We start from the raw sequence: 26,293 nt of genomic DNA, 5'->3' as shown, positions 1-26,293 counted from the left end.
TCATCAACTGATCAAGTAGATTCTCACTGGTGTGTGTCTAAAGTTGCCCGCAAAGAGTAGAGAACACTTGAGACAAGGACCCAAAATTCTGCCAGAAAAGGAGTCCCAATTACAGGAAGAATGCACTAGAGGAACACTTAATGGAGCCCTAGGGATGCAGGTGGGAAGCGAACTTCCATCAGCATTTTGAGTGCTAAAAGATCCCTTTCCGTTATATCTCCTTCCTCCTTGATGTTCCACTCCGCCAGCAAGAAATATGAGACAGACATTGTGGGAGAAATTTTGGTTAATGAAACCCCTTAAATAAGTAGAAATGCTAGGCAATACTGACCTTGAGAAAAACAAACAAACAAACAAATAAAACAACAACAAAGAACTTGGGACTTAATACCAGAATTCTTGAATTTTATAATTTGTTTTGTTCTTATCTTTAAAGTGTCAACCTATTTCCAAGGTAGAGAGGTGACGCCAATGTTTTGAAATAAGAATTTAATGAAAACATTGTCCTAGGTTCCATTACAAAGAAATTATAGATTATGAAGCAAATCAAGAGGTTGTAGTTCAGAGTTAGAGTGGCTGCCTAGCATATGCAGGGCGCCAGATTCAATCCTCAGTACCACGTAAAAATAAATAAATAAAATAAAGGAATTGTGTCCATCTACAATTAAAAAATATTTTTAAAAAAGAATCAAACTAAGAGAAAGACAAGCTTTTAGATCACACAAATTATGACCAAAAAATAATTAGTAGGATCCTTAGAACTCGGATTTGTTTGATAAAGATGATATTTTCTTACATAATATATTTCCTTATTGTTAATGCATGAAAAAATCATATGTTGCATTTAACTAGTTATATGACTGTAGGAAATCCTTTGAAATACAGTTCATATGTTTGTATATCTATATGTATACATGTATATATGTGTATACATTTATATATATATCCTCTGTACTTGATATATTTTAATGTATTTATATCATAATAATATGGTAGCAAAGGTAGAGAAAAAATTTTATGATTTTTTTCTCTTTCTGTAAAGGAAAATATCTGACATTCAAAAATGTAATATTCAAGTTCCATCTTTTCATTCTTTCTAGAAAATAGGAATGCTATCTTTCACTATAGAACAGAGATTGGCATAAAGTTGGCTGTTTGATGAGCTTCCTTTTGTCTTTCAAAGGTCCTAGACTTTTCATAATTTCCTAATATCTGACCCTCTCAATTCTAGGGAGCTCAATATCATATTTTTTTATCAGAACAGTATATGACCTCAGAGTAACTATAAAATTGCAATAAGGTACTGGGATAGAAAGAAAACAGAATTATTTCTTTACCTATCCATAAAGAAAATGCTGATATCCTTGATGTGGCCACTTTCCAAAATGGCCCCAAAGAAATAAAACAAAATGAAAGCAGCACACAGCATATAGATATGAATGTGTTTGAATTTCTAAGAAATAACATCCATTTAATTAATGAGGACAACTACTTCAATAGCTCCTCGTAGAGCACACTGTCCTCTTTCCAAGAGAAAGAGCAAATGAACGACAAATGGCAAGTCCTGGGCTGTTTAGGAGGCCAGTGCAGTGCCACACACCCTCAGCTATGTTTCTCTCCATTCTTGTGCACTGCTGTGAAATGGGTCGGGTTCTTTAACACTCACATAACTGTTACACCACTGTGTAGCCGTGATTTTTACAAATACTGCTTGTCCCCAAATATAAATAAGTGGGAAAATAAACCATAGCATCAAGAATGTTTGCTGTTATGTTCCAAGTCAATGCCCCAACCTTAACAGCAGTAACTGTTCATACTGGCACTCTAAGATGATTGTTTTAAATTCAGTGAACTATCACACTTGTCTGTCAGAGTTGCAATGGCTTCCCAGGTCACTTGAGTAAAATCCCCATAGATCTCACACTTAGTCCCCTCTGAACTTATCCACTAACACTTCCCTCACAGCTCCTTCCCTCCTACCATACTGGCTTCCAGGACTATGCCTCAGTTATCTCTATCCTTACCTTTCTCTTTATTCCCAGACAGATTCCATTACCAACAGGATTGCTTCCCTCCTGAACTTCAGGTCCCTCTCAAATAACATCTTGTCAAGACCCATTGACAGTCATATGTAAATTGCAGCCTTCACTGCCTATCTCTTATCTCTGCTTTTTAAAAATATTTTTCAGATCCTGGATCCAAGATGGAGGACCAAAGGGAAGCAGCATTCTGTGTTGTCCAAGCCCCAGTCTCAACTAGTGGGAATACTGCCTTTCTGAGAGTGATAAAGGACCCCTCCACAGCTGCTCCTGATCAGGAATCATGGCTGCCATGCTGTTCAGGGCCCCAAGACTCAGCATTAGAACAGGACTCCCGACTCAGGACTACTCGCCCACACAGGTCTGGTGGGTGCCTTAGTGGAAACACCTGCATCAGCAATGGGCACAGAATTCCCAGGCTCCTTTACCATGCATGTTGCTCAGCCATGACCCATTGATTTTTGGTGGTGGCGCAGGAACTCCAGCCAACAGTCCCATGTGATTCCCCATCTGTCCCCCATCAACAGTCCCATAGTGGGGCTCCCTCAGTCACTTCCATACCCTACTTGGGGTAGCCTACCTGTACCTGGGGACATCATAGGCTCTGAAAAAAGCTGACAACTGGAACACTGCACACCACAGAGCTCATCTCTGAACAGCATGGCACAACCCCATCATCCAGCTCCCCCAACATGACCTGAGACCCCATTGCTGAAACCAGCTGCCTCCATCTTGGGTCACTTCCATCACCGTCTTTAGTTGGGGCAACTACTAGTTTGGAACACCAGATAGCCATGCTCCCATAGTTTTCTAATTCCTCCCAATCCTGAGCAGCTGCTAACTCAGCTGTGATTACCCAATTCAAAACAGCCCTCCAGGACAGGTGTGCAGCCACCTTAATGCAACACAGGTGACCCCCGGGAGAGAAAGCAGAAAGGGAGAGGGTGAGGGAAATACACTTTAGAGACTAATGTAGAGGGCAGAAACTGAGGTCTACAAGCGAGATAAGGAGATAAGTCCCGGCACCCATGTCACATGAGCAGACCTCAAAATGAGATCTTTGAGGTGCAGTCTTGCAACAGGACCAGCAGGTGCCACACCCCATTTCCGGGTGCCCTGCACCCAAGACCAACCCTCACACCGGGTAACCGCAACCATCCTGAGGGCATAGATACCTACTAAGAATAGACAGCCCCACCTATTGGATGAGAAGGAAGCAGGAAAGATACTGATCTCCAACCTAAACAATCCTTGTTGCTTCCTTGGAGATTTGTTTTTCTTTCTTTCTTCTCCTTTGTTCTCCTGCCTTCACATTCCCAACATATGTGAAACCAAGTATGTTGCTTAAATTAGGATATTGAGGACTGAGACAACTGAATAACATATGATAGTTGTGTTGTATATTCTTTTTTTCTCACCAATCCTTACTATTTTAATATTTTTTATTTTTCTTAATATATATGTGTGTTTGTCTTATGTACTCTACTGTCTTTCCTCTTTGTCTACCCAAAATTACTACCTCTCTCTTCTCCTGTCACTAACCGTCTTCTTTAGATTTGTCTTTCACACTTCCTAAGATATAATAACTCTATATCCTTATCTCATACCTCCTCAGCATATCTTCCTACACCTCACCCCTGGTTCTTTGTCCACCATCAGAAACTGTAAACCCTTTTACAAACCTACTGATTATATTATAGATAATATTTGAATTCACCATTTCTGTACCTTGTGACCAAACTGAAAACGTCTTAATAACAACTATTTGTTTTTAGGTGGTATTTTGTTTATATTGGGATCTGTTAACAGTGTCTTGCCCCTCAAAGGCGAGGTATTGGAACCCTACAGGGGCACAATAATCCTATAGGGTGAAAACGTTAACACCTCTGATCCACAGTGCCAGAAAGGAAGCCACAAGAGAAATATGAAAAGACAAGGGAAGACAGTGCCCAAAACAAATCAAAATACCACATTATTAGAATCCATGGCCAGCAAAGCAGATGAAATGACAGAGAAGGAGTTCAGGAAATACATAATTAAAATGTTCTGTGAATTAAAGGATAATGTAAGAGAGCAAATGCAAGCATCAAAAGATCATTTCCAGGAAGAGCTACATAAGTAAATACAGGAAGCAAAGAATTACTTCAATAGGGAGACAGAGATTTTAAAGAAAAACCAAACAGAAAGACTTTAAATGAAATAAACAATAAACCAAATTAAAAGCTCAATTGAAAGCATCACCAACAGGGTATACCACTTGGAAGACAGGACCTCAGACAACAAAGGACAAACTATATAATCTTGAAGGGAATGTAGACCACACAGTGAAAATGGTAAGAAACCATGAGCAGAACATTCAAGAAATATGGAATAGCATAAAAATAATAAATTTAAGAGTTACTGGGATAGAGGAAAAATTTTCATGTTTGGAAAAATTTCCAAACATGAAGAACAAATTGGAAAACCAAATTCAAGAGGCTTATAGGACACCAAGTATACAAAATCACAACAGATCCACACCAAGACACATTAGAATAAAAATGCTTAATATACAGAATAAGCAGAGAATATTAAAAGCCATGAGAGAAAAGAATCAGATTACATATAGAGGAAACCCATTAGGTTATGTGCAGATTTTTCAATGCAGACCCTGAAAGCTAGAAAATCCTGGAACAACACATATCAAGTTCTGAAAGAAAATGGATGCCAACCAAAAATTTTGTATCCAGCAAAATTAAGCTGGATTTAGATTTGATGATAAAATAAAAACCTTCCATAATAAACAAAAGTTAAATGAATTTACAGCTAGAAAACCTGCATTATAGAACATCCTTGGCAAAATATTCTATGAAGAAGAAATGAAAAATAGCAATGAAAATCAGCAGAGGGAGGTATTACACTACAGGAAAAACTAATCAAAGTAGAAACCAAGTAGTAAAAATAAACAAAAATGTCTGGGAATACAAATCACATCTCAATAACAAACCCTGAATGTTAATTGGTTAAACTCACCAATCAAAAGACATAGGTGGGATGAGCGAATTAAAAAAAAAAAAAAAAAAAAAAACAATATGCTGCTTCCAAGAGACCAAGAGACTCATCTCATAGGAAAAGTCATACACAAACTGAAGGTGAAAGGTTGGGAAAAATAATACCACTGACATGGACTGCGGAAGCAAACAGGGATTTCCATCCTCATATCAAATAAAGTAGACATCAAGCTAAAGTTAATCAAAAAAGACAAAGAAGGACATCATACTGCTCAAGGGAACCATACACCAACAAGACATAATAATTATAAATATATAAGAATCTATGTAGCATCTATGTTCATCAAACAAACTTCTCAGGTTGAAAAGTCAAATTGATCATAATATAATAATTCTGGATGACTTTAATACATCTCTTTCACCACTGGATAGATCTTCCAAACAAAAGTTGAACAAAGAAACTATAGAACTCAATAATACAATAAATAAATTAGACTTAACTGACATATGTAGAATATTTCATCCTTCAACAAGTGAATACACTTTCTCAGCCCCACATGGATCCTTCTCAAAATATGATATACAATCAACAAATATATGAATAAATGTTCAACATCTCTAGCAATTAGAGAAATACAAATCAAAACTACTCTAACATTTAATTTCATTCTAGTCAAATGGCAGCTAGTCAGAACACAAACAACAATAAGTGTTGGTGATGATGTGGGGAAAGAGGCACACCCATACATTGCTGGTGGGACTGCAAATTGGTGCAGCCAATATAGAAAGCAGTATGGGAATTTCTTGGAAAGCTGGGAATAAAACCACCATTTAACCCAGCTATCCCACTCTTCGGTTTATACCCAAAGGAATTAAAAACAGCATACTACAGGGACACAGCCACATCAATGTTTATAGCAGCATAATTCACAATAGCTAAACAGTGGAACCAACCTAGATGCCCTTCAGTAGATGAATGGATAAAGCAAATCTGGTATATATACACTAATGCAATATTACTCAGCAATAAAAGATAATAAAATCATGGCATTTGAAGGTAAATGGATGGAGTTGACAAATATAATGCTAAGTGAAGTTAGCCAATCCCCCCAAAAAAACAAAGCCTGAATGATTTCTCTGATATAAGGAGGCTGATTCATAATGGGGTTTGGAGCGGGAGCATAGGAAGAATAGACAAACTCTAGGTAGGGCAGAGGGGTGGGAGAGGAAGGAAGGGGGCGGGAGGGTAAAAAGATGGTGGAATGAGATGGATATCACTTCCCTAAGTATGTGTATGAAGACACAAATTGTGTAAATATATATTATATACATTCAGAGATATGAAAAATTGTGTTCTGTATGTTTAATATGAATCATAATGCATTCTGTTGTCATATATAACAAATTAGAATTAAAAAAGAAAAAATATTAACTTATACTTTGCTTATTCACATCTTATTAAATATGTGTATCCCTCCACTGAATTGTAAGCTGTGACAACAGTGATTTTTTTCAATGCTGTTTTTTTGCCATATCTCAGCACCCTGAGCATGCCTGGCACAGAGCATATTAATGTGTATTATAGGAATATTTGTTGTTTGCATTCACTAATCTATCACTAGAGCCATTCTACAGGCTTTTACTGAGAGCCTACTATGTATGCCGCACTGGATATTCAGTGATAAATACTATGCAGTGCTTTTTTCTTGAAAAGGTCACATTATTGTGGGAACAGGCCTATAAAAATTTAATTGCAATGCAAAGTGATTAGTATATGTCGAACTAAAGAGACACAAAAGGAAGGAGAACGACTCATAAGGCGTGGGAGGTAGGGAAAGCTTTGATAAGATGTGACATTTGAGCTGAGTCATGAAATATGAGTGTGTTTCTGAGGAATAAAGAAGGATCAAAAAACATTTCATATCAAGAAAAAGAAATGTACAAAGGCATGGATCAGACAAAGGGAAAGCCCTGTTGGACAGCCAGCAAAGTTTAGTGTGGTTAGAGCAGAGATTGTCAGATAGGAATGAAGCTCACTTGCTGGGGGTCTTCCTATCATGTTCCTCAGTCTTTGCTTTCTCCTGTGGGGTGGTACAGAAGGCTTTTACTGGCAGAAATGACCTGGGTTATCTGTAAGGCAAGACTATTTCGTACATTAATTCTTAAGGCAGCATGAAAGGTGAATGTGAATGGTCTATGGATGTAGGCTAGAAAATGGAGCAGAGGCAGGGGGTGGCAATGGAGAGATAATGAGATTGTTTTTGCCTATGTTGTATTTAGACTTGAGAGGCACACAGATATAGAAAGCAATTGTCACTAGAAAATAAAAGCTTTGAGGATAAGTGGTGACTACTAAAATAAGGAACATACCTTGTTTTTTTTTCTTTAATATTTATTTTTCATTTGTAGTTGGACACAACACCTTTACTTTATTTATTTTGATGTGGTGCTGAGGATCCAACTCAGGGCCCCACACATGCTAGGCAAGCGCTCTGCCACTGAGCCATAACCCCAACCCAGGAACATACCCTTTTAACAGAAGCTTTGGGGATACAATATTGAAAAGGTGAAAAAAACGGAGAAATGTCCAGGAAGGTAAAGGTCTACCTAAGAATAGGGATAGCTGCTAATGGAAGCCCTGGTAGTAGAGCTTCAGACAGAAAGTAGCCCAGGAACAAAAGACCACACCTCTCATTCAGATGTTACAGCAGCAGCAGGTTAAGACTAAGCTGGAGAGTAGTGAGTTCATAGGCCCAAGGAAAATGAAGAATGGAAGACACAGGGCTAAAGACTCCTTTTTATGATGAGAAACCTAAGAAAAAGTGGGTATTTCCTAAGATATTAGTGATCTCACTATATTTACAGGTAGAAGAATTAGAAATAGAGGGGAGAGAAAAAGAGAAGGCAGAGAATGACTAATGAAGCAATGTTTTAGGAGAAATACAGGAGGTGACATGACATACAGGGATAATGAACTTAGCCTTAGCAAAACAAAACAAAAAATGTTTTTGTTTTTCATTTTTTTAACTTTGCACAGAGACACAAAAGTAAGAGAAAGCTGCAATATAATTTGGGGATGTCTGAATAATGTAAGGTTAAGATAGAGGTCTCTTGCTTCAGATGCTACAGGATCATGCTCCATTTTTCCACTTACTGGCTGTAGGATACTGGGACAGTTACTTAACCTCCATGTGCCTCAGTTTCCTCATCTGCTCAGGCTCAGGAGAGGGTGGTAACAATTCCTTCCTCCCTCTTGCAATTGACATGAAAATCAGGAGCCAATGCCCTCCTTGCAGAGCTTCAATGACAGTGGGTAACTCTACTTAGTCACAAAGTAAGTATTGGTTGAGAGAGCAGGAGTGTGAAGAGGTTTGGAGGGTTCAGGCCTCAAGGACTCTCTTTGCTCTATGAGGAGCAGTGAGGAAGAGTACAAGGAGCTGAGCAACATTTAGTGCTCAACAAAACGAGCCTATTCACAACAAACTAGCATTTGCAAACTTCTCAGATTTATTAGAAGGAAGACCAAAATTGTGCCATCACCACCAACACATGAGGATATCATAACATGGGTTGTCATAAACCTTTTAAAATTACATTTTATTTCATACACACACAGACACAGACACAGAGTCTTATTTATGAAGAGAAAAGCATCTGTAATTTTTATCACTTGGATGGTTTAAATTTCTAAGATCAGAAAATTTGAGGTTTTTCTCAATTAATATTATAGGAAACTCTTAATATTATAGGAAACTCTAGGTGGGACCTGTGAGTAGTTTTAGGCAGAAATGCTAGAGTCACCCTGCCTTGAGTTCCAGCCCAGGTCTATCTCTTTGGGACTGTGTGATTTTTGACAAGTTATTAAACCCTGAATCTGTTTCTTCATCTGAGAAAAATAGCATAAAAATAATATATTCATCAGCACTGTAAGAATAAAATGACATAATCAACCTACATATACCTTGCCCAGGGTCTGATACATGATAGAACCTTCATCGATGTGGATTTCCTTAAACCTCATCATAAATAGATTTGAAAACATATGAACATTACCAAACAATTATGAGCACTCATAAAAATCTTCACCACTCATCTACTTCTTAAACCACATAATTAGATAATGTCAAAAAAATACATATGGGCTTCTCAGGGGTTGGCTTAAAATATTTAAGTACCAAATTGAACTGAAGATAAAATACTGAAATCCTTTAAAAGGGTATCTGTGTGTCATATGAAAAATGATGAATCTTTTTAAATGTCTTACATACTTCCCTGAATAGTATTATCTTGTGACCTTCATTTTTTACAGCAATAAAAGTACCTTGAGCCTGACAAGATTTATTGTTTCCAACTAAGATTTCCTGCACTGAGTGTGAATTTCATTCACATTAACACCTTACAATTTAAGACCTTTAATTCATAACTTTTGCAAGCACAAAACACCTTAGACCCTAAACAATCTAAAATAAATCAATATATCATGTTTTCTGCAGAAGAAAGGGAACATGATAAAGTGATCCATTTCTACTCACATCACTGGGGCTGCTTGAATATGACAACTGCCGTCCTTTTCACATGACAAATGACTAGGGAATGCTCTGCCGCTTGCCTGATAGGGAGCTAAACTTATTTCAGGACATGTTCTAATGAGTCATGGAGGAGGCTAATAGTAATCCCTGCTAGGTTACTTCCTCCTTCCACAAAGTAAGCAGGCAGTCTTTGCAGCAAATGTTGGTGGCTTTGAACAGATGAAAAGGGGTTAACTGCTTTCAGGAGATTTAAATGTAAGTTAAATCTGAGTTCAATTTGACAAGTCTGGATATAGTGCTATCAGTACATCTCATAAAAATGCTTTGTAGAAGCATACAGCACTGTTGTATTTGATAGTTTCTGTGATCTGTAGCATTTGGGGATAAAATCACAGTTTTATCTGTAAGTTTCATAATATTCAAATAGAATTGTCTTAATTTTAAATTATAGGTATAATGATTGAGTTCTTCCTGTATCATTTTTTTATTGATTGATGCAATGAAATTAGAAAGTACTGACACTGATGCTACTCATTGGAGATGGGGAGAAACACTTGGACAAAAAAATCAACAGCACAATTTTTACAATTCATCACATATGGAAAAAATATTTACGCTTCCATTTCAAATCAGAATGTAAGCACTACAAGAAACAGGAACAGAGCAAAAATGGGTGTAGATGTATAATAAAATATGTACTGAATGACAAAAGAATCAATATGTCCTTCAACAAAGCCAAAAAAAAAAAGTCCTTTACTATTAAAACCTAGCTAAAAACTATAGTGATCCCTGCGTGAGAAAATCCAGATGGCACATGGCACCACAAAATGCCTTCTTTCAGGATGTGCTGCTGTCGGTCTGTACTCATAGAAAATGCCTGCCTACAAAATGACAGTTTTGCCTGCAACACACCTTCATACATAACTTACCTAACTTCTAAATTTATGTGAAAACATATTTCTTATATGCTTCTTATTAATTTGTCCTTATTACTATCCAGTAAAATATGCTGTTTTCAGATAATAGCTACCATGTATAAAATGAGGTCCTTTCATTCTGCTTCCATATCAATAAAAGAGAGAGCTGTAAAGGTTATCTCTCTTTTTACAGTTAGAGATACTTGAAGGGAAATGAGATATGTACCAGAAATAAAAGAGATCCTGAATGGAGGAGTTAAGAGAAATGCTCTGACCTTGTCTTTTCCAGTGCCCATTATTGTTTATAATGGCTTAAAGAGTTGTCTAGGCATGATGCTGACATTTATGGTATTTTATCTCCCATACCAGGCAGCTAAGAACTCTTCCACTTTCACTTATATATTTTAATCAAATGTTCCTGGAATCTAAACACTTCTTATTCCTTTCAGAACTTCTCAAAATCCATGACACCAAGTTCAAATGCTCCCATTTTTAAACCCGGTATTTTTTAATTGAGTAACAATAACATGTGATTTACTTATTCATTGGAGACTGAATTAGCACTTACTTAAATTCATACATTGTACACAGGGCCAACTTTATTCATAAATTTGTTGCACTTTCCAGGTATCTATTTTCACCTCTAAAGGTAAGAGGGACATAAGACTGGTTGTTGCCCATGTGAGTTCTGTCACCAACATTTTTCAGCCAAAATGCATTATTGATATTCCATCCTTCAACAACAAAGGAGAAGACTTCAGCAAGGTTTGCAAAAAAATGTCACTAGCAAAGGAAGAGTCTATATCTTCTCATATTAATTTGCATTGTTGACTTTCCTTATATGCACATCAAAGGATATCACTGAAAATTTATTTTCAGAAGTAGAAACATTAAGGCAATAAGTACCAATCATAAGGACATTTTCCTCCAAGTGTCAGATTCAGGACTGAAAACAAGGAACACCAGGTAAGCATAAGGACCACCCAGGCATATTATTTTCCTTTAAAAATAATCATGCAATTTTATCTCTAAAAATGATTAAAGAGCTAACCAAATTCTACCCTCAAAAATCCTTATGGCAGCAGGCTTACTGTTGCAAAATCAGAGGAAATAATCACCTTTTTTTTTTTTTTTTTTTTGGTTAAGCACTACTGGGACTGAACCCAAGAGTGCTTAGCCACTAAATCACATTCACAGTCCTATTTATTTATTTATTTATTTATTTATTTAGAAACAGGAGCTCACTGAGTTGCTGAGGCTGGCTTTGAACTCCCAATCTTCCTTTCTTCAACATCCTGAGCCCCTGGGATGTCAAGCATGCACCACTACCCCGAACAGAAAATTACATTTTTAAAGCAGTAGTGGGTAGCATGAAAACTGCCTTAATTTTACTTTGAAAGTATTGTTTACAGCTAATAACAGATGTATAAGTAAATATCATGTGGAAAGCAATGTTAAGCCCTACATAAACATATAGGTACTAACGTTCCTTCAATATCTAATAATCGGACAAAAGTGAAGTCCACAATCTCAATTCAAATGCATTATTAAGCACCTACAAAGCATAGTATCTCATTAGGTTGGAAATACAATGGTTAATAAATTTTATAGAACCCAAGCAAAATATATATGTACTCATTCTTAAGCAGTATCAAATTAGGAATGTCCATATAATAGAAAATTTGACTCTCCAATTACATATTAGACTATGTGTCATTACATATTTTTAAAAATCTGTTCTCCAACTATGACTTTCTCAACTTTCTAAAAGATATATAGGACATTTTTGCAGATGTAAGAGAATTTAGAAAGTATTTATAGTTGAGAAACAGAAGAGGAAATCATATTCTCAAAATATTTCTGGGATGGTTGATCCTTTAGTACTCTAATCAGAATAGTCTAGCAAAGGATACAGATTAAGTGCTATCATTTTAAACATCAAAATGTCTCAGTATTATCTTCAATAAATTAAGCTCACTCAAAAATAATTGAATCTATGCAGAATTAATTGTAAGATATTGTTTTGAAAGATTTTAATTTATAGACAAAATTACAAATAGTTCATACCACACAAAGGTATAGCGATTGGAAATTTTTTTAATTAAGTCAGTTTGCATATCCATACCATTATTGGTTCAATGTTTGTCTAATATATTCAAGTTATAGTTTCAACATCTTAACATGGTACACAAAGTCTTTGGAAATTGAAAACCCACCTTATTTTAAAGCCTCATTACCTACTGTTTCTGCTCCAACACACAGGACCCCTCTAAGTATTGCAATAACTTCTCCTATTTTCCTGGGTCAATAAGTGCCCATGTGTCCTTAAGACTCTATCAAGGTCACCTACTCTGCAAAAACTTTCAACATGCTAGCAAAGATTCTTTAGAATAGTAGTTTATGCAAAAACGGCCCAAGTGGTGCAGCAGTTAATTTTATACGGCTGTGTCTTCTTTTTTCAACAAGAATGGCCACCCTTTCACATACATTGTCATATAGATGATTCTACCCAGAGATGTCATTTCTTCCTGCACTCTTAAAGCTGAATATTGAAAGAGTGAGTCATGGTTGTGGTTAGATATCTTCTATTTCCCACCCCACCACACACCTACTCTGTTTCCCATACCCATTGTGATCAGGTTCTATGCCCAGGTCTGTCAGTATGGGTGACATTCACAAAGTTCCTTGTTCTCTACTTATAGCTGAATTAGGCTGATGGGAAATTCCTGGTCTTAACTAAAGAGAGGGAGAAGAAACTGGTTAGAATATTTATTCCCTGACTCCCATCCTACAGGGCCCTCTGCAATCCCTTGCAAGTGCCTCTACTTTTTCAACCCCTTAAATTTTCCCTGTCCTGGTACCTTGAGCCTGGGGCTCAAACACAGTGACTTACTCAAGGTGGACAAAGTCTCTCTACCATGGCATTAATGATACTGGGTGTAGAATAATATTATACTATGAAGTGCTTCCTTGTGTCCTGCAGGATATTAGGGATGTTAGTAGCATTCCTAGCATCTATGTACTAGATATAAATAACATTTATATAGCAATTTACAATTTATAAATTGCTTTCACCTACTTAATCTCACTTGAGCTCCAGAACTCTGCAAACAGATATTACTAGAATCATTGTTACCCATGAGAAAATGAAACTAATAGTGCTGTATCTAAATATTCTATAGAAGAAGGATACATTTGGAATTTGTAAACACAAACCAGGATCTAATTCCCATTGTACTATGCCTGACTTATAAGTGCATCTTGTACTGAAAGTCCCCATGTTACTATTTGCCTTAATGCCAGTGTTTCATCAGCAGGGCTAATGGGTTTCATATGAAGAACAAAATTCATAGTGGAGTTCTACGGGCATTATGTTAAATGAGAGTGATATAGTCACTCATCTGTTTTCTCTTTTTCTTCCCCACAGAAGGATAATGTCACAGACATGTTTTATTGACCATTGGAAACCTCTTCAAAGATAATATATTCCGAACCTCAAAAAGTCCACCAGGATCACAATAGAAAAAAGTAGAAAAACTCCAGGAATTCTCATGTATGTAATCATTTTGTGTTAAGTCAAGAGAGATGCTTAATGCATTTCAGAGTTCCAGAGACTGCATCCTTCCTTTCTCCCCTCTGGGTGCCACCATCATGAAGAAGAAAGCACAGTTCTATTTCAAATAGGATTTGCTTATTCAGGCACAAGAGAAAACGTGCCATCAGACTTAAAGCAATGAAGTGATGTCAGGACATGCGTGCCAGGACAAGTTCAGAAGTCAAAGTAGCAAGAAGGACTGTTTCCATTAGGATCTAAGGAAACATCAACTGATGAGAATTGGTGAAACCAATTTTCTCCAGAGACTATAGTCAGTATTTCCTTTTCTTTTGTCTCTATTTCTTTCCCCATCTTCTTTACTTCCATTGCTTTCTTTCTCCCTTGGGGAAACACTTTCCTAGATTCACAATCCCCAAGATAAATATAAGTATATAGAAATAAACTGAATGTATTTGAGAAAGCTATGACTGAATGATCTAATTGTCTTCACTAATTCATCACCTGTCTCTTTCTCCTTTGACAACTACTTGTCCAATAGTAGTGATTAGTGTGTTAGTATAGGTTCCTGTCATAAAGAAATGTACAAAATAGTAGATAGAAAGAGAGAAACTATGACTCAGGCCATATATTAATTACATCTTGCTGCTTTCAAGGTGGTCCTGAAAAAGCCTATCAGATTGTTTCTTCAGTGAGGTCATTGTCAGGCCATACCTCAGGGACTAAAGATACCTTCTTTAAGTTCCTATGCATGCATTCCTTAATGCCTTTAAACCTAGCAACATTCCTACGGGACAGATAGTGTTACATCCAACATACAGATTCAGATATGCATGCCCAAAGAAGTAGAATCATATCTACACCACGTCATGGCTATTTTTACCCTTCTCTGCCTCTGTTGGAGAAAGTCAGATCATATCAAACAACAGTCACTGAATTTGTACAGAATAGGTGGTTGGTAAGTTGAAGACATAGTTTGGAAAAAGTTTCTCAGTCTTGTAATACTAACAAAGAGTGAAATCACTAAATAGGCAATCATACTAATGGTCTGTGTCTCAAAATATGTGACAGTTTTGTCTATGAGAATAAACCTTACATCTTGCAGAGGAAAAAACCTGGTTACTTCTCAAAAAAGTTTTTTAAACACTATTAAATTATTTTGAGGGAAAAGCAAAATGTAGCAAATATAACAATGAAGAAAATATTTGGTGATTAAAAATTAAAGTACTGAGATTGCACTTTCAAAACAAAGTCTGGCTGAAGACTCCCCAAATAATATTTAATGACTTATGAAGTGCCTATTTCAAAGTTTGAGAATGCTTGCATACCAGATCTGCAGTAGGCAAAATGAAGGTTCCCCAAGAGGTCTAAATCCTAATCCAGGGAATTTGTATATGTGTTACTTTACATAGCAAAGTGGGGATTAAAAATGCAGATGGAACTGAAGTTTTAAACCAACTAACCTGAACTGAAGTTTTAAATCAACTTAACTTTTTGATTAGTTGAGTGAGCTCAATGTCCTCACAGTATACTCAAATGCATAAGAGAGAGAAAAGTGTCAGAGGAAGGAGCTGTGACAAAGAAAGACTCTACCAGTTAATCTTGTCTTAGAAGATGGAATAGAGTGAAGAGCCAAAGAGAGAGCTTCTAGAGGCTGCAAAGGACAAGAAAACAGATTCTCTTCTCAACAATCCAGAAAGAAACACAGTCCTGTCAATATATTGACTTTATCCCAGTGAGAACCATTACGATTTTTAACCATGACAGCCATAATAAATAAATATTAAGTTGCTGTGATCATCTTAATTTGTTATTGGGGCAACAGGAACCTATACAAGACCAAAGCGAGGGCCTAGAAAACACGTGGGAAATTACTGATGAATGCATTATCCAACATCACATAGGACAGGAATTAGAATCTCTTGGTTGCATAGTACTGATGTCTCTATTTTCTTAGACACAGTTCACTGTCATTCATATAAAACATATAAAAACATTTTAACAAGACACAGTTTTAGCTAAATGTCTTTTAAAAATTGTAATATAAATTGCCATGATGGGAGTAATTAAAAAATGCTCTGAAATACTTAAAGTATTAAGGCACATCATATATCTGGTTCAAATGATTAATTAAGCTACTCTATTCTGATTCATTAAAGAATTCACCACTATACCAGTGGCAAAAATGACCCAGTGATACAAATAACATAGATTACTAAATCCTCATGTGGGGATAGCCCAGTCCAATGAATATCTATTTAAGGTTGATTAGACTATATAATTAAAAACCTGAAAAAGGAAGAAAAATAGAGTAATAAAAGAGAAATGAATGAATTTTTTAAAAAGTCTTTTTTTCCACATCAGCTAGACTCAGTTGAAAAAGCCACAGATAAATTTTTTTTTCCATCAAGTCAATTTCTAATTCCTACAAATAGCCATGAGTAATGTTAACATATTAAACCACTAATATTCACCAGTGTAAGCATACTCTCAGTAGAATATCCCAGTCAATGTAATAGCTCAAACCATGGCCATGAGAGAATTAGATGGAGATTCTGCAAGGTTTTATAGAAACTAAATGGGACAAATTTCAAGAATAGTTACTGAAAATGAGGTCTCAGGAGACTGGAGAAGTTGGCAGAATAAAAAGCTAGGAAACTGAGATGCCAAAATATTAAAGGGAGAATTGCAACCAAGGCAAACTGCTCTATGATGCTCATTCCAGAACAGATGCTCCTCTGGCCTGTCTTGATGTTGCAGGGCCTTACAATAGAAGATAATTCCCATGAAATCAATCTGGTCATTCTTTTAATAATTAACAACCCTTTACCAACTTTTGCCCTGAGGTTGTACAAGTACAATTTATAAATGTCGTTCTTCTGACCCTTGCTTCTTTTTAACACTTTTCAGAAATGAGATAAATGTGATTTTAAATGGTGGTTGTTGTTGTTATCTAGGCTAGAATTATCGGCCTTTGTTATTTCCTGGTAGTGAGAGGTTTCTAGACCTGGAATTACCCTAGGAGTTTTTAAAACATTTATTTAGAAGATATATTTATATCAAATGAACTAATTAGTTTGATGCTGAGTAACATTAGCACTGAACATGTAGTACCTAAGTACCACCTGGACCTCAACTAGGGGTTAATTGTCAGTTACAGCTTAAAGAGCCTAAATCAAGAGACCAAGAGGGACAGGGGAAAAGCCACCCAGGGACTGATGTGACTGTAATCTGTATACGGGGTAAAAAAGGGAGTTCATAACCAACTTGAATCAAAGTGTGAAATATGATATATCAAGAACTATGTAATGTTTTGAACAACCAATAAAAAAAAAAAAAGCCACCCAGGGTTGCTTTGCCTCCAGATATTTTCCCCTCTATTCTACAGGATACCTCACAGGAGTTCCGTCATTAGAAAAGATCACATCAGGTCTTTCTGTTCTTCCAGAACCCTCCATAAATAGGAATATAACTGGGAGAGGCAATATCTTAAAAATTGTCATCAACTGGTCACTTCAGCAGAATAATCTGAAAGCCAGTTGATACAAGTATTGCTGTTAATAGAAGACATGTAGGTGCTTGGGCAAAAGGAGAGTACTAGAAGAAATGAAAAACACCAGAAAACAATTAGAAATTGTTAAAAAAAATGAATAACCATTATGATATTTCTCAAGATATTCCAGAGCTTGAAAACCTTCTGCAACCAATGCATTTAAAAAATATAGTGGGTACAAAAATATGTCCTTAAGAAAATGTATGTATGACTCAGGTGAATTGTTTTATTCCTCAAAGAAGTTACTTTGGGAAGGTGCGAATATTCCAGTATTGTTGCCATGATTCAAAGCATCCCCATAACTTCTCTTTTAGAAATCACTTCATAGCATCTGTCCTTTTTCATTCAATCTCTGCAGCGATACTAAAAGCTCCCATTTGAAGGTGTTTTCACATCTAAAAATAACTAAAAGTCATTTAGAGACAAGTGTGAAGAATTCAGAGTGAACAGTTACAGTGGGAAGATTCAGTTTGGGTCAAAATCACAGAATGGCTAAAATGCAGTGAAGCTAACTAAGCTGCTCATTAACTGGTTCTAATATTCACGATCAAAGGAAAAAGAACCATTAGAAATCCATAAAGAGCAAAAACTGTTGAAATGTAAAGGAGGGTGTGGAGAAAAATACATTTCAATTGAGCTCCAATGAGAACAGTCGATGCCCCATGGCCAAGGTTGCAATATTGATGCAGGACTATAAAGGAGAGAGAAATCAAAGTTATATTATAATTTCCTTGTGAGGCAATTGTCAAGCATCAACCTTCCCATGAATTAGTAAGTGCTTCCCCAGGGTACATATGGTTCCCATTATATTATACTACATTATTATTCCTGTATAAAACTATCTCCCCTACAAAATTGTGAACGTCTGCTTTACATTACTAGTGCAATAGGACATTAATAATTAGGAGTTAAATAATTGAGTAAATAAGGAATACTCACTTATACATATAAATTCTGGTAACATTATTAATGTCTTATTTAAGGTCCGATCACATTTTGAATCATATAACTTCATAAGGACACAGCTTAGGCATACTTGGATTTCTACCTCTACTGATTTTTAGACATCATCAAGGAATTCTGGAAAATTGATGGTTAAAAACAAATTCCAGATTTGCTGATTCTTTATAGTTTTCTCAATGCTGTTGGGATACTGGAGTTGGAAAAACATTCAGTGTTTAAAACATTCTTATCCCTTGGCTGCTTGGTATGGACTTCAGACTCCCTCTTAGACAGTAAGAACAATCAGCCTACTTAGCGCAAAAAAAAAATGAAGATGGAGCTGGCGTAAAAGCTTACAGGCTGCCACTGGGGAAAGAAATGAGCAGCACCTCATGCTCATAAACGAACCCTGCTGCAGAGGAAGCTCAAGAATCCAGGGGGACACAGATTACCTACAAATCCAATGTCTTTCAGGAACATTGCCAAAAATGGAATTTCCACTTTGCTGAAGTCATTATTCTAACAATCTTCTTTCACAACTTGAAACTAGTGAGATAGTTACTAATACTTTTTCTGAAAACTGTTCCAAAAATGCCAATATGTGCCCAAAATTTCAGTGTTCATCAAACTATTTTTGCTTTAATTTGCAAATATAAACAGATGGCTGTTTAAAAAGGTAAAGTAGTTTGAGCTGCTGCTTATGGTTGTATTGGTAGTGTGTGTTCTTGGGTGCCTATGAGAGAGTGTGTGTGTGTGTGTGTGTGTGTGTATGTGTGTGTGTATGTGTGTGTGTGTATGTGTGTGTGTGTGTATGTGTATGTGTGTGTTTGAGAGAGAAAGAGAGAGAAAGCAGGAGAGAGACTCTGTCTGTGTGTGTGTGTGTGTGTGTGTGTGTGTGTGTGTAAGCACTTCAGGTAAACGAGCCTAGAATGTTAGGATTCATTCTCTAGCATTTTCCTTAGGGCTTGATATTTTTTTCAGTGCTTTTCAACTATAAGTTTAGGAAGAAATGTAGGCAATCATGAAAGTACAGAAAGATACAACTTCCTATCTATATTCCCTTAGTACTTTTATTTCTCACTATCTTTTGCCTTTGATGAAAATGTCCCTCCCCTACCCATTTTTTTTTCAATTATTCAATAAAGAGGCCCAGCAAGATACCAGCTTAAGTGATAAAAAAGAAATAAGCCAAACATTTTTTTGGACCCCTGAGCAAAATCCTTGATTCTTTTTTTTTTTTTTTCCTTTTGTAAATTGAGACTTTCCTCTCTGGTTCTAAAGCACATTTTTTCTCCTTTCTTCAATAAAACATTTCTGCATTTTCTCAGAGTGATAAAATAATGTGTCTTCAATTTTTCTCCAAGGAAGAGTGCTAGGAATGAAATGTGACAACGCTACTATTTTTGGTAACAAAATATTCTTTAAAAAAAAAAAAAGCTTAATTCTTCTAGAGAAATACTTAGGTTCAACTTCCGGCACCATTACTTCATTTTCAATTTTTTTTCCATCCATCCTCCTCATATGTATTTTCTTTACACAATGTGTAACAGAAATCACACTAACCAATATTCCAAGTTTCATGGTCAGACTTTCACAGTTCCCATTGAGTGTTAAATGAATTAGTAAGACGAAAGGTAGAGGGAAAAGTTGTTCAATATCAGAGATCAAAACCAAAACAAATCTTGTAAAATCTGCATCTGCCTCCAAGCCAGGATTGTACCCAAACAAAGGCACATTATGCTACAAGCCATGCTTGTAGATGTGAGGATTTTTCTGTGTTTCAATTTCTTTTTATACAAAGCAGTATGTGATGAATAATTTCTTTCCTTCTGATATTAAATAACATCAAAACAAAAGTTGTAGTTCAAGTGGCAGCACTCTGCTTCCTCACAAACACCAGAGATTAAAAAAGCATCACACCGGTCAACTCTGAACACAAGCTAAGTGCCAAGAGTATACACGACACAATAATTAAAGACTAGAAATGTTTCTGGATTTTCTTTGTTTAGGCTTCATACAAATCACTATCATTTTCTCTGCAGGGCTTCTTTGTTGCCTAAAATGTAGCAATGAACATTTCTGAAGTGGAGTTGAGAAATTTATACAGACATATGTATGTGAACATCATGAAAGTAATATATGGACCATTTTGCTTGTTCAAGCCATGTCTATTGTTCTTCCACTCTGTGCAGATGCTGTTTTATTAACTGGAATGTGACATGGTGGGGACATTGGGCACTTTAAGTCCCTTCTGATGTACATTCATCAAATAATTATCAAGAATTATTATATATTTGAAATCATAAACACAACATAAAACTCAATTCTTCATTAAGCCATTTCTGAGGCTAGCCAACAGTGATATGCTTGTTTACCATTTGAGTCCCCGGCCTTGTGCTCTAGTGATAATTGTTAGCTTACAAGAGAATGATCAACAACTTCAAGATTAATAGCCATGAACTCTTAAGAATTCATAAGCACACACTTTTATTGCTTGCTTACTTGGTAAGGTTAGTGTTCATACTACTTATTAGTGGGGACTGAAAACAATTCCCGGTTGTCTGAATGCACACACAAAAAAATCTCAAGGTATATCCAGGAAACCTCTCGAAAGAGTGATAATTATATATACAGAACAATTAGTGGATTTCACCAAATTCTTACAGTGTAATTATGCAAAACATGCTACATCCTCAATCTTCTCTTTCCCCTTCTTGAAAGTGTGCCAATACCATTATTGAAGTTTATAGATTCATAACTAATTATCAATCCTCAAACACTAAATTGAACAACCTTTCCAAATCAAGCCAAATTATTCCTACCCCTAATTTTCTTATAATCTAACGATTTAGTAATTACAAAATATATTTATGAGATCCATAGTTAGTAAGCCAATAACAAACACTGATCAGTTTCTAGAGTCCTGTGCCTTTAAGGTGGCTGCTTATAAACTGGAGTTAAACTTTCATGAGAAAGGAAGGTGGTATATCACACTGTTAAGAATTCAAGTGGGATCTGGGCATTAACTGGGACTTATTTTCCCTAATAGAAATATAACTGCAATGTTGGCAATATTTTAATCCATTGTTGAGGAAACAAAATTCTACAAATGCTTAAATGGAATGAGGAAACAGTAGTATCAGAAATCAATTCATTGGTTTTGGTACTTGAAATGTTAAATTATTCTACTAATACTCAGATTGATTCAGTTTTCATGTATGCAAAGGTATTATACAACGGAACACAGTTATTTCAATGATTAATATTTTGGGAAAGCTGCTTAGGTAAAAAAAAAATCCAACAATAAAAACTGTCACTGACACATTAAGACACTACCTCAATCAAAAATTAGTATACAATTATTTTCATAAAGATTTGACTTCAGGGCTGAGGTGTAGCTTAGTGGTAAAGCACTTGCCTAACATATCCAAGGCCCTGGGTTCCATCCCTGGGATGATTTTAAAAAAAGGAAAAGAGAATCAGGTTCAAATGAACTTTAGTGCTACTCATCTACATCTTTTGCCAACAAAATATGTTTCATTAAAACTATGTAAATTGTAAAAAATACAATGATAATATATTTTAAAAGAAAAATTCTTACATTATAAACCATATTCCATCCTTCTGCATGGCTTCCATAGTCAACTGCAGTCTGAAAATATTATGTAGAATATTCCAGAAATAAATGATGCATAAATTTTAATAACTTTTATTATAGTATATTGTTATAATTATTCTTTTATTATTAATTATTGTTGTTAACCACTTACTGTGCTTAATTATAAATTACATTCTATCAAAGATATGTATTATAGAAAAAAAACACAGCATAAAGTGTATGATTCCATGCCCTCTGCAAATTCATGCACCCACTGGGAATTTTGGAATATATCTCCTGAAGATAAGAGGAAAATACTGCAGGTCATATTTAAATTGAATGGTTAATAATAAGCACCTAATTTAAAGAAATGTAAAAAAAAAGAATAAGTTTCTAAAATATTATATGTTAATTTATGTTCACTTTACTTTCTTTCAAATATTGTGAACACTAAAAATCAAGAGAAAAACATGTTTTACTTTTTTTGTAAAAGGTAAATGAAATGTACTAGTTACAAATTTTGGGTCAAAATTTTGCTCTTCATTAAAAGGCATTTCCTGTCCTAAATCAAATAGCAATTCAAAACTTTTTTAAAAATGTTTTTCCAATTTGCATCAATGATGTACAAAACAGAGTAGGAAAATACTGAATAAAATAAAAAATATTAAAATAATGAAAAGAAAAATATATTTTATGTCATTTTCAAATAGCACAGGATGAGTAGAAGGAAGAAGAACACCAATTGGTCTAATTTCCACCGTCCTATCTTTTGATCTGCACTTCGATTTTAAGGTTTAAGGTGATACTATTTAAAAAATAGATTGAATGACCTAATTACAAGAACATAGTAAGTTAATAAAATAGCAAGGTTGAATATCACAGAAGCCTTTCAGAGAAGCAAAAGATGGAATTTCCTTCCCACATAAGTAGCTGGTTGTATCACAGACACGTTCCCTCTACTTCACACAGGAACAGAGGCTGAGCATGTGGCCTGTGTAACTGGACTGCCTGTCCTTAAACCTCAGCTCTGCCACTTTACAGCTTCTGTAAATATGAGCAAATTACTCAACTCACTGCTCATCACTTTCCACATCTGCAAAATTAAGGTAACCATAGGAATACTGGAAGGCTGATATGCCTATTTAATGAGTATTAATGTGTATAAAATATGTTGACCAATACTCAAAATATAGTGTACAATATACATTTACTTTTAGTATTTATATATTTTTCCACTGAAACTGAAATTCCAAAGAGGTAAGCATTTATGTCAGTTTCTGTTATTGCTATTTCTCCAGGGTCTAGAATAGTACCATGATCATAATTGGCATATAGTAGTTACTTAGTAAGTATCTGCTCACAGAGATATTAATTGCATAACTTCTCTGTGTGTATACACATTCTGCATGTGTATACACACATTGTACATATGTGTGCCTGTATATGTATTATGCATATGTATATACTTATGCTACATATACATTTACATGCACATACATGTAAAGTTATATATATATACATATATGTATATATATATATATATATATAACTTATTAAAGGTACATTAAAGAAAAACCCCACAAGTTTACTAACAAAGCAAATTTTAGTGTTCCTGACCAAATAGTTGTATTGGTTTAGAAAAACAGTAATTGTCAACATTTTTCCTAATTTACTCTAGAAATGCCATCTCTGTATCCAAAATTGATCCCTGTGATCAACAGTAAAATATTTAGAAAAAAACATTTAGATGGAGTTTTTAAAATATATCTTTGTCTATTTAATAATTACTGATATTCCCTGAACAGAGGTATGTTAAACTTCCTTTGTTAAAATGTTGGTAGTCAAATGTAAAATCAGATCTAGAAGCTTGGACAGGTACTTCTTAGGAAAACTCCATTCAGCTATTAATGTTTCATTGCCTGGAAATACTGACCAAAGAAAAAATGTGGGAGTGGTACTGTAAGACTTTGATGAACTTATCGTTTATCCCTCTACAAGGACACCCCTGCATTCACCATGTTGGATGTTTATGGAGATCCAGATTCAGATTAGTCTGTATGTATTTTATCACCTGACGTTTTAATTTTATTAAGAAATTTAAAAAGCACAATAGGTGAATGAAAGCATAATCCCTGAATTGTGCATGGCTGCAACTCATTGTGAAATGTTTACTGCCCACGTTAAAAATAATAATTCCAGAGGAGTCTCTGGGAGTGGGGATTCAGCCTTGGTTATATGCCTGGTCATTTCCATCTGCCATGAGAAATCAGAACCACTAGATCCCTGTACAACCACTGATGCCACCATGCAGAAAATTCACTGAGATTTTCCTTATAAAAAAAGAATTAGTAAGTCTACATTTCTGTTCACTTCCTTCTACATTTAATTCCTACTGATTTTCACTTGGATTTTCATGCTGAAAATGTATTAGATGGTTTGCACTAAATATTAATATTGTAATTTAAAATATCTCATCCAAGCAACTCAGGAGACTGAGGCAGGAGGAGTGCAAGCTTGAGACCAGCCTCAGAAATTTAGCAAGGCCTTAAGCAATTCAGCAATACCCTGTCTCAAAATAAAAACATAAAAAGGACCAGGGATACATCATTGGTTAAACATCCCCAATTTCAAAAAATGAAAGACAGAACAAACAAACAAAATTCATGAAACAAGTTTGTACTATTTTATGCAAATTTTTGATGCTACTTTAAGTAATATGCATACAAGAACTTATTGGTGGGTAAAATTAAAATAACTAAGATGTTACTTAATACCACAAATTTCCACGAAAGCTGGAAATGGCAGAAAGTATGAGCATAAAATTTAGATGTGGTAAGCCAAAGTGTATTTTAAACTTTTTTGCACATGCATATGCATTACAGATTCACATATTTTTCACAAAAGCCATAGCAAATCTTCCCATTCTTCATCAATTGTAAGAACACATTTATAAGGTTGCTGTTTGGAGCTCCTCTGGAAAGGAAAAGTGGAAGGAATACTCTCCTACGAATGTTCACACTGTCTGTAATGAATAACAAACTGGTGAGGAAAGGATGATGCTGTCCAATGTATTCTTGCTTAGACCAAGAATAGACTCTGTTAGGGACTGAATTGTGTCCCCCCCCCCCCCAAGTACACACATTAAAGTCTTAATCCCTAATGTGACTATACTTGGAGATAAGGCTTTAAGGTTAAATGAGGTCATAAAGTTAGGGTACTAATCTGATAGAATTTATAGGAGGATGGGACATAGGAGCTTTCTCTGTGCACATGTACAGAGGAAAGGTTATATGAGGACACAGAAAGACAGCTGCTGCCTACAAGCCAAGTAGATAGGCCTCGCCAAAAGCCACGCCTGCCAGCATCTTAATCTAAGAATTTCAGGCTCCAGAACTGAAAAAAAAAAAAGTATTTAGGACACCCAGTCTGTGGTATTTTGTTATAGCAGCCTGAGTAGACTAATACAGACTCTACTAAACCTGCTGGGAATTCAGAGCAGGCATTGTGGACTAGAAAATCATACAAAAGCTAAAAATGTAACTATGTAAATGAAAATCTATGAGGAAGACTACATAATACAAATTATCATATATTTAGAGAGAAGTCTGTTGGAGGGGATTTCCATAGTAGAGGGAGCAGGAATTTGGAGAGGCTCCATTTATCCTGTTTCCTGCGTCACATGGAAATTCTGATATTACTTGTTTCTAGGACTGCTGGAGGAAGTAAATGATATAATACAGCAGAGCCCTTGGCACAGTGATCATCAGCACAGAATAAAAGTTTCATAAATGACAGCTGTTACTTTTAGTTGCTGGACAGGAAGGGAAAGATAATGTCCCAGGAAAGATCACATGGCAAGAAGAAATGACGGTTGAAAAGTGATAGGATTTTTAAAAAATTGTCAAAAATGATGTTTCAGAATTGTTGTGAGCCTCTCCTCAACTAACTGCTCTACAACCATAATCCATTACCACTCCTGCTTCACTACAGAGAGATGAGCTTCAAGTCCTGGAGGTCTTTTTAACACTAACCAGTGCCTCATAGCATATGTGGAGAGCCACACATAGTCACACCTTGGTACCAGATTAGCACAACTTGGAAGATGACCAGGCTAAGAGACAAGCAGAGGTTTGAACATGTGGTTAGGACAGATATTCTTTTAGTCTTTTAAA

The 26,293-nt window shown here is 35.6% G+C and overlaps 1 protein-coding gene across 11 annotated transcripts in view; it reads right to left on the bottom strand.

The window, feature by feature from the left end:
* PCDH7 (protocadherin 7) overlaps positions 1 to 26,293 on the bottom strand; it is a 402,869-nt gene that overhangs the window by 361,150 nt on the left and 15,426 nt on the right. For 6 of the 11 annotated variants that reach the window (XM_081304865.1, XM_081304869.1, XM_081304872.1 and 3 more), the window contains exon 2: positions 22,125 to 22,175. The exons of the other annotated variants lie outside the window; for them this stretch is intronic. In XM_081304865.1, coding sequence (XP_081160991.1) covers positions 22,125 to 22,175 — 51 coding nt within the window. The remainder of the gene's footprint in view (positions 1 to 22,124; positions 22,176 to 26,293) is intronic. 11 annotated transcript variants of the gene reach the window in all.

Source organism: Spermophilus citellus, assembly GCF_964194105.1.
Source record: "Spermophilus citellus genome assembly, chromosome: 8".
Classification (NCBI taxonomy): domain Eukaryota; kingdom Metazoa; phylum Chordata; class Mammalia; order Rodentia; family Sciuridae; genus Spermophilus; species Spermophilus citellus.
Note: the sequence above shows the minus strand (reverse complement) of the source record. Positions and strands in the feature narration are given on the sequence as shown.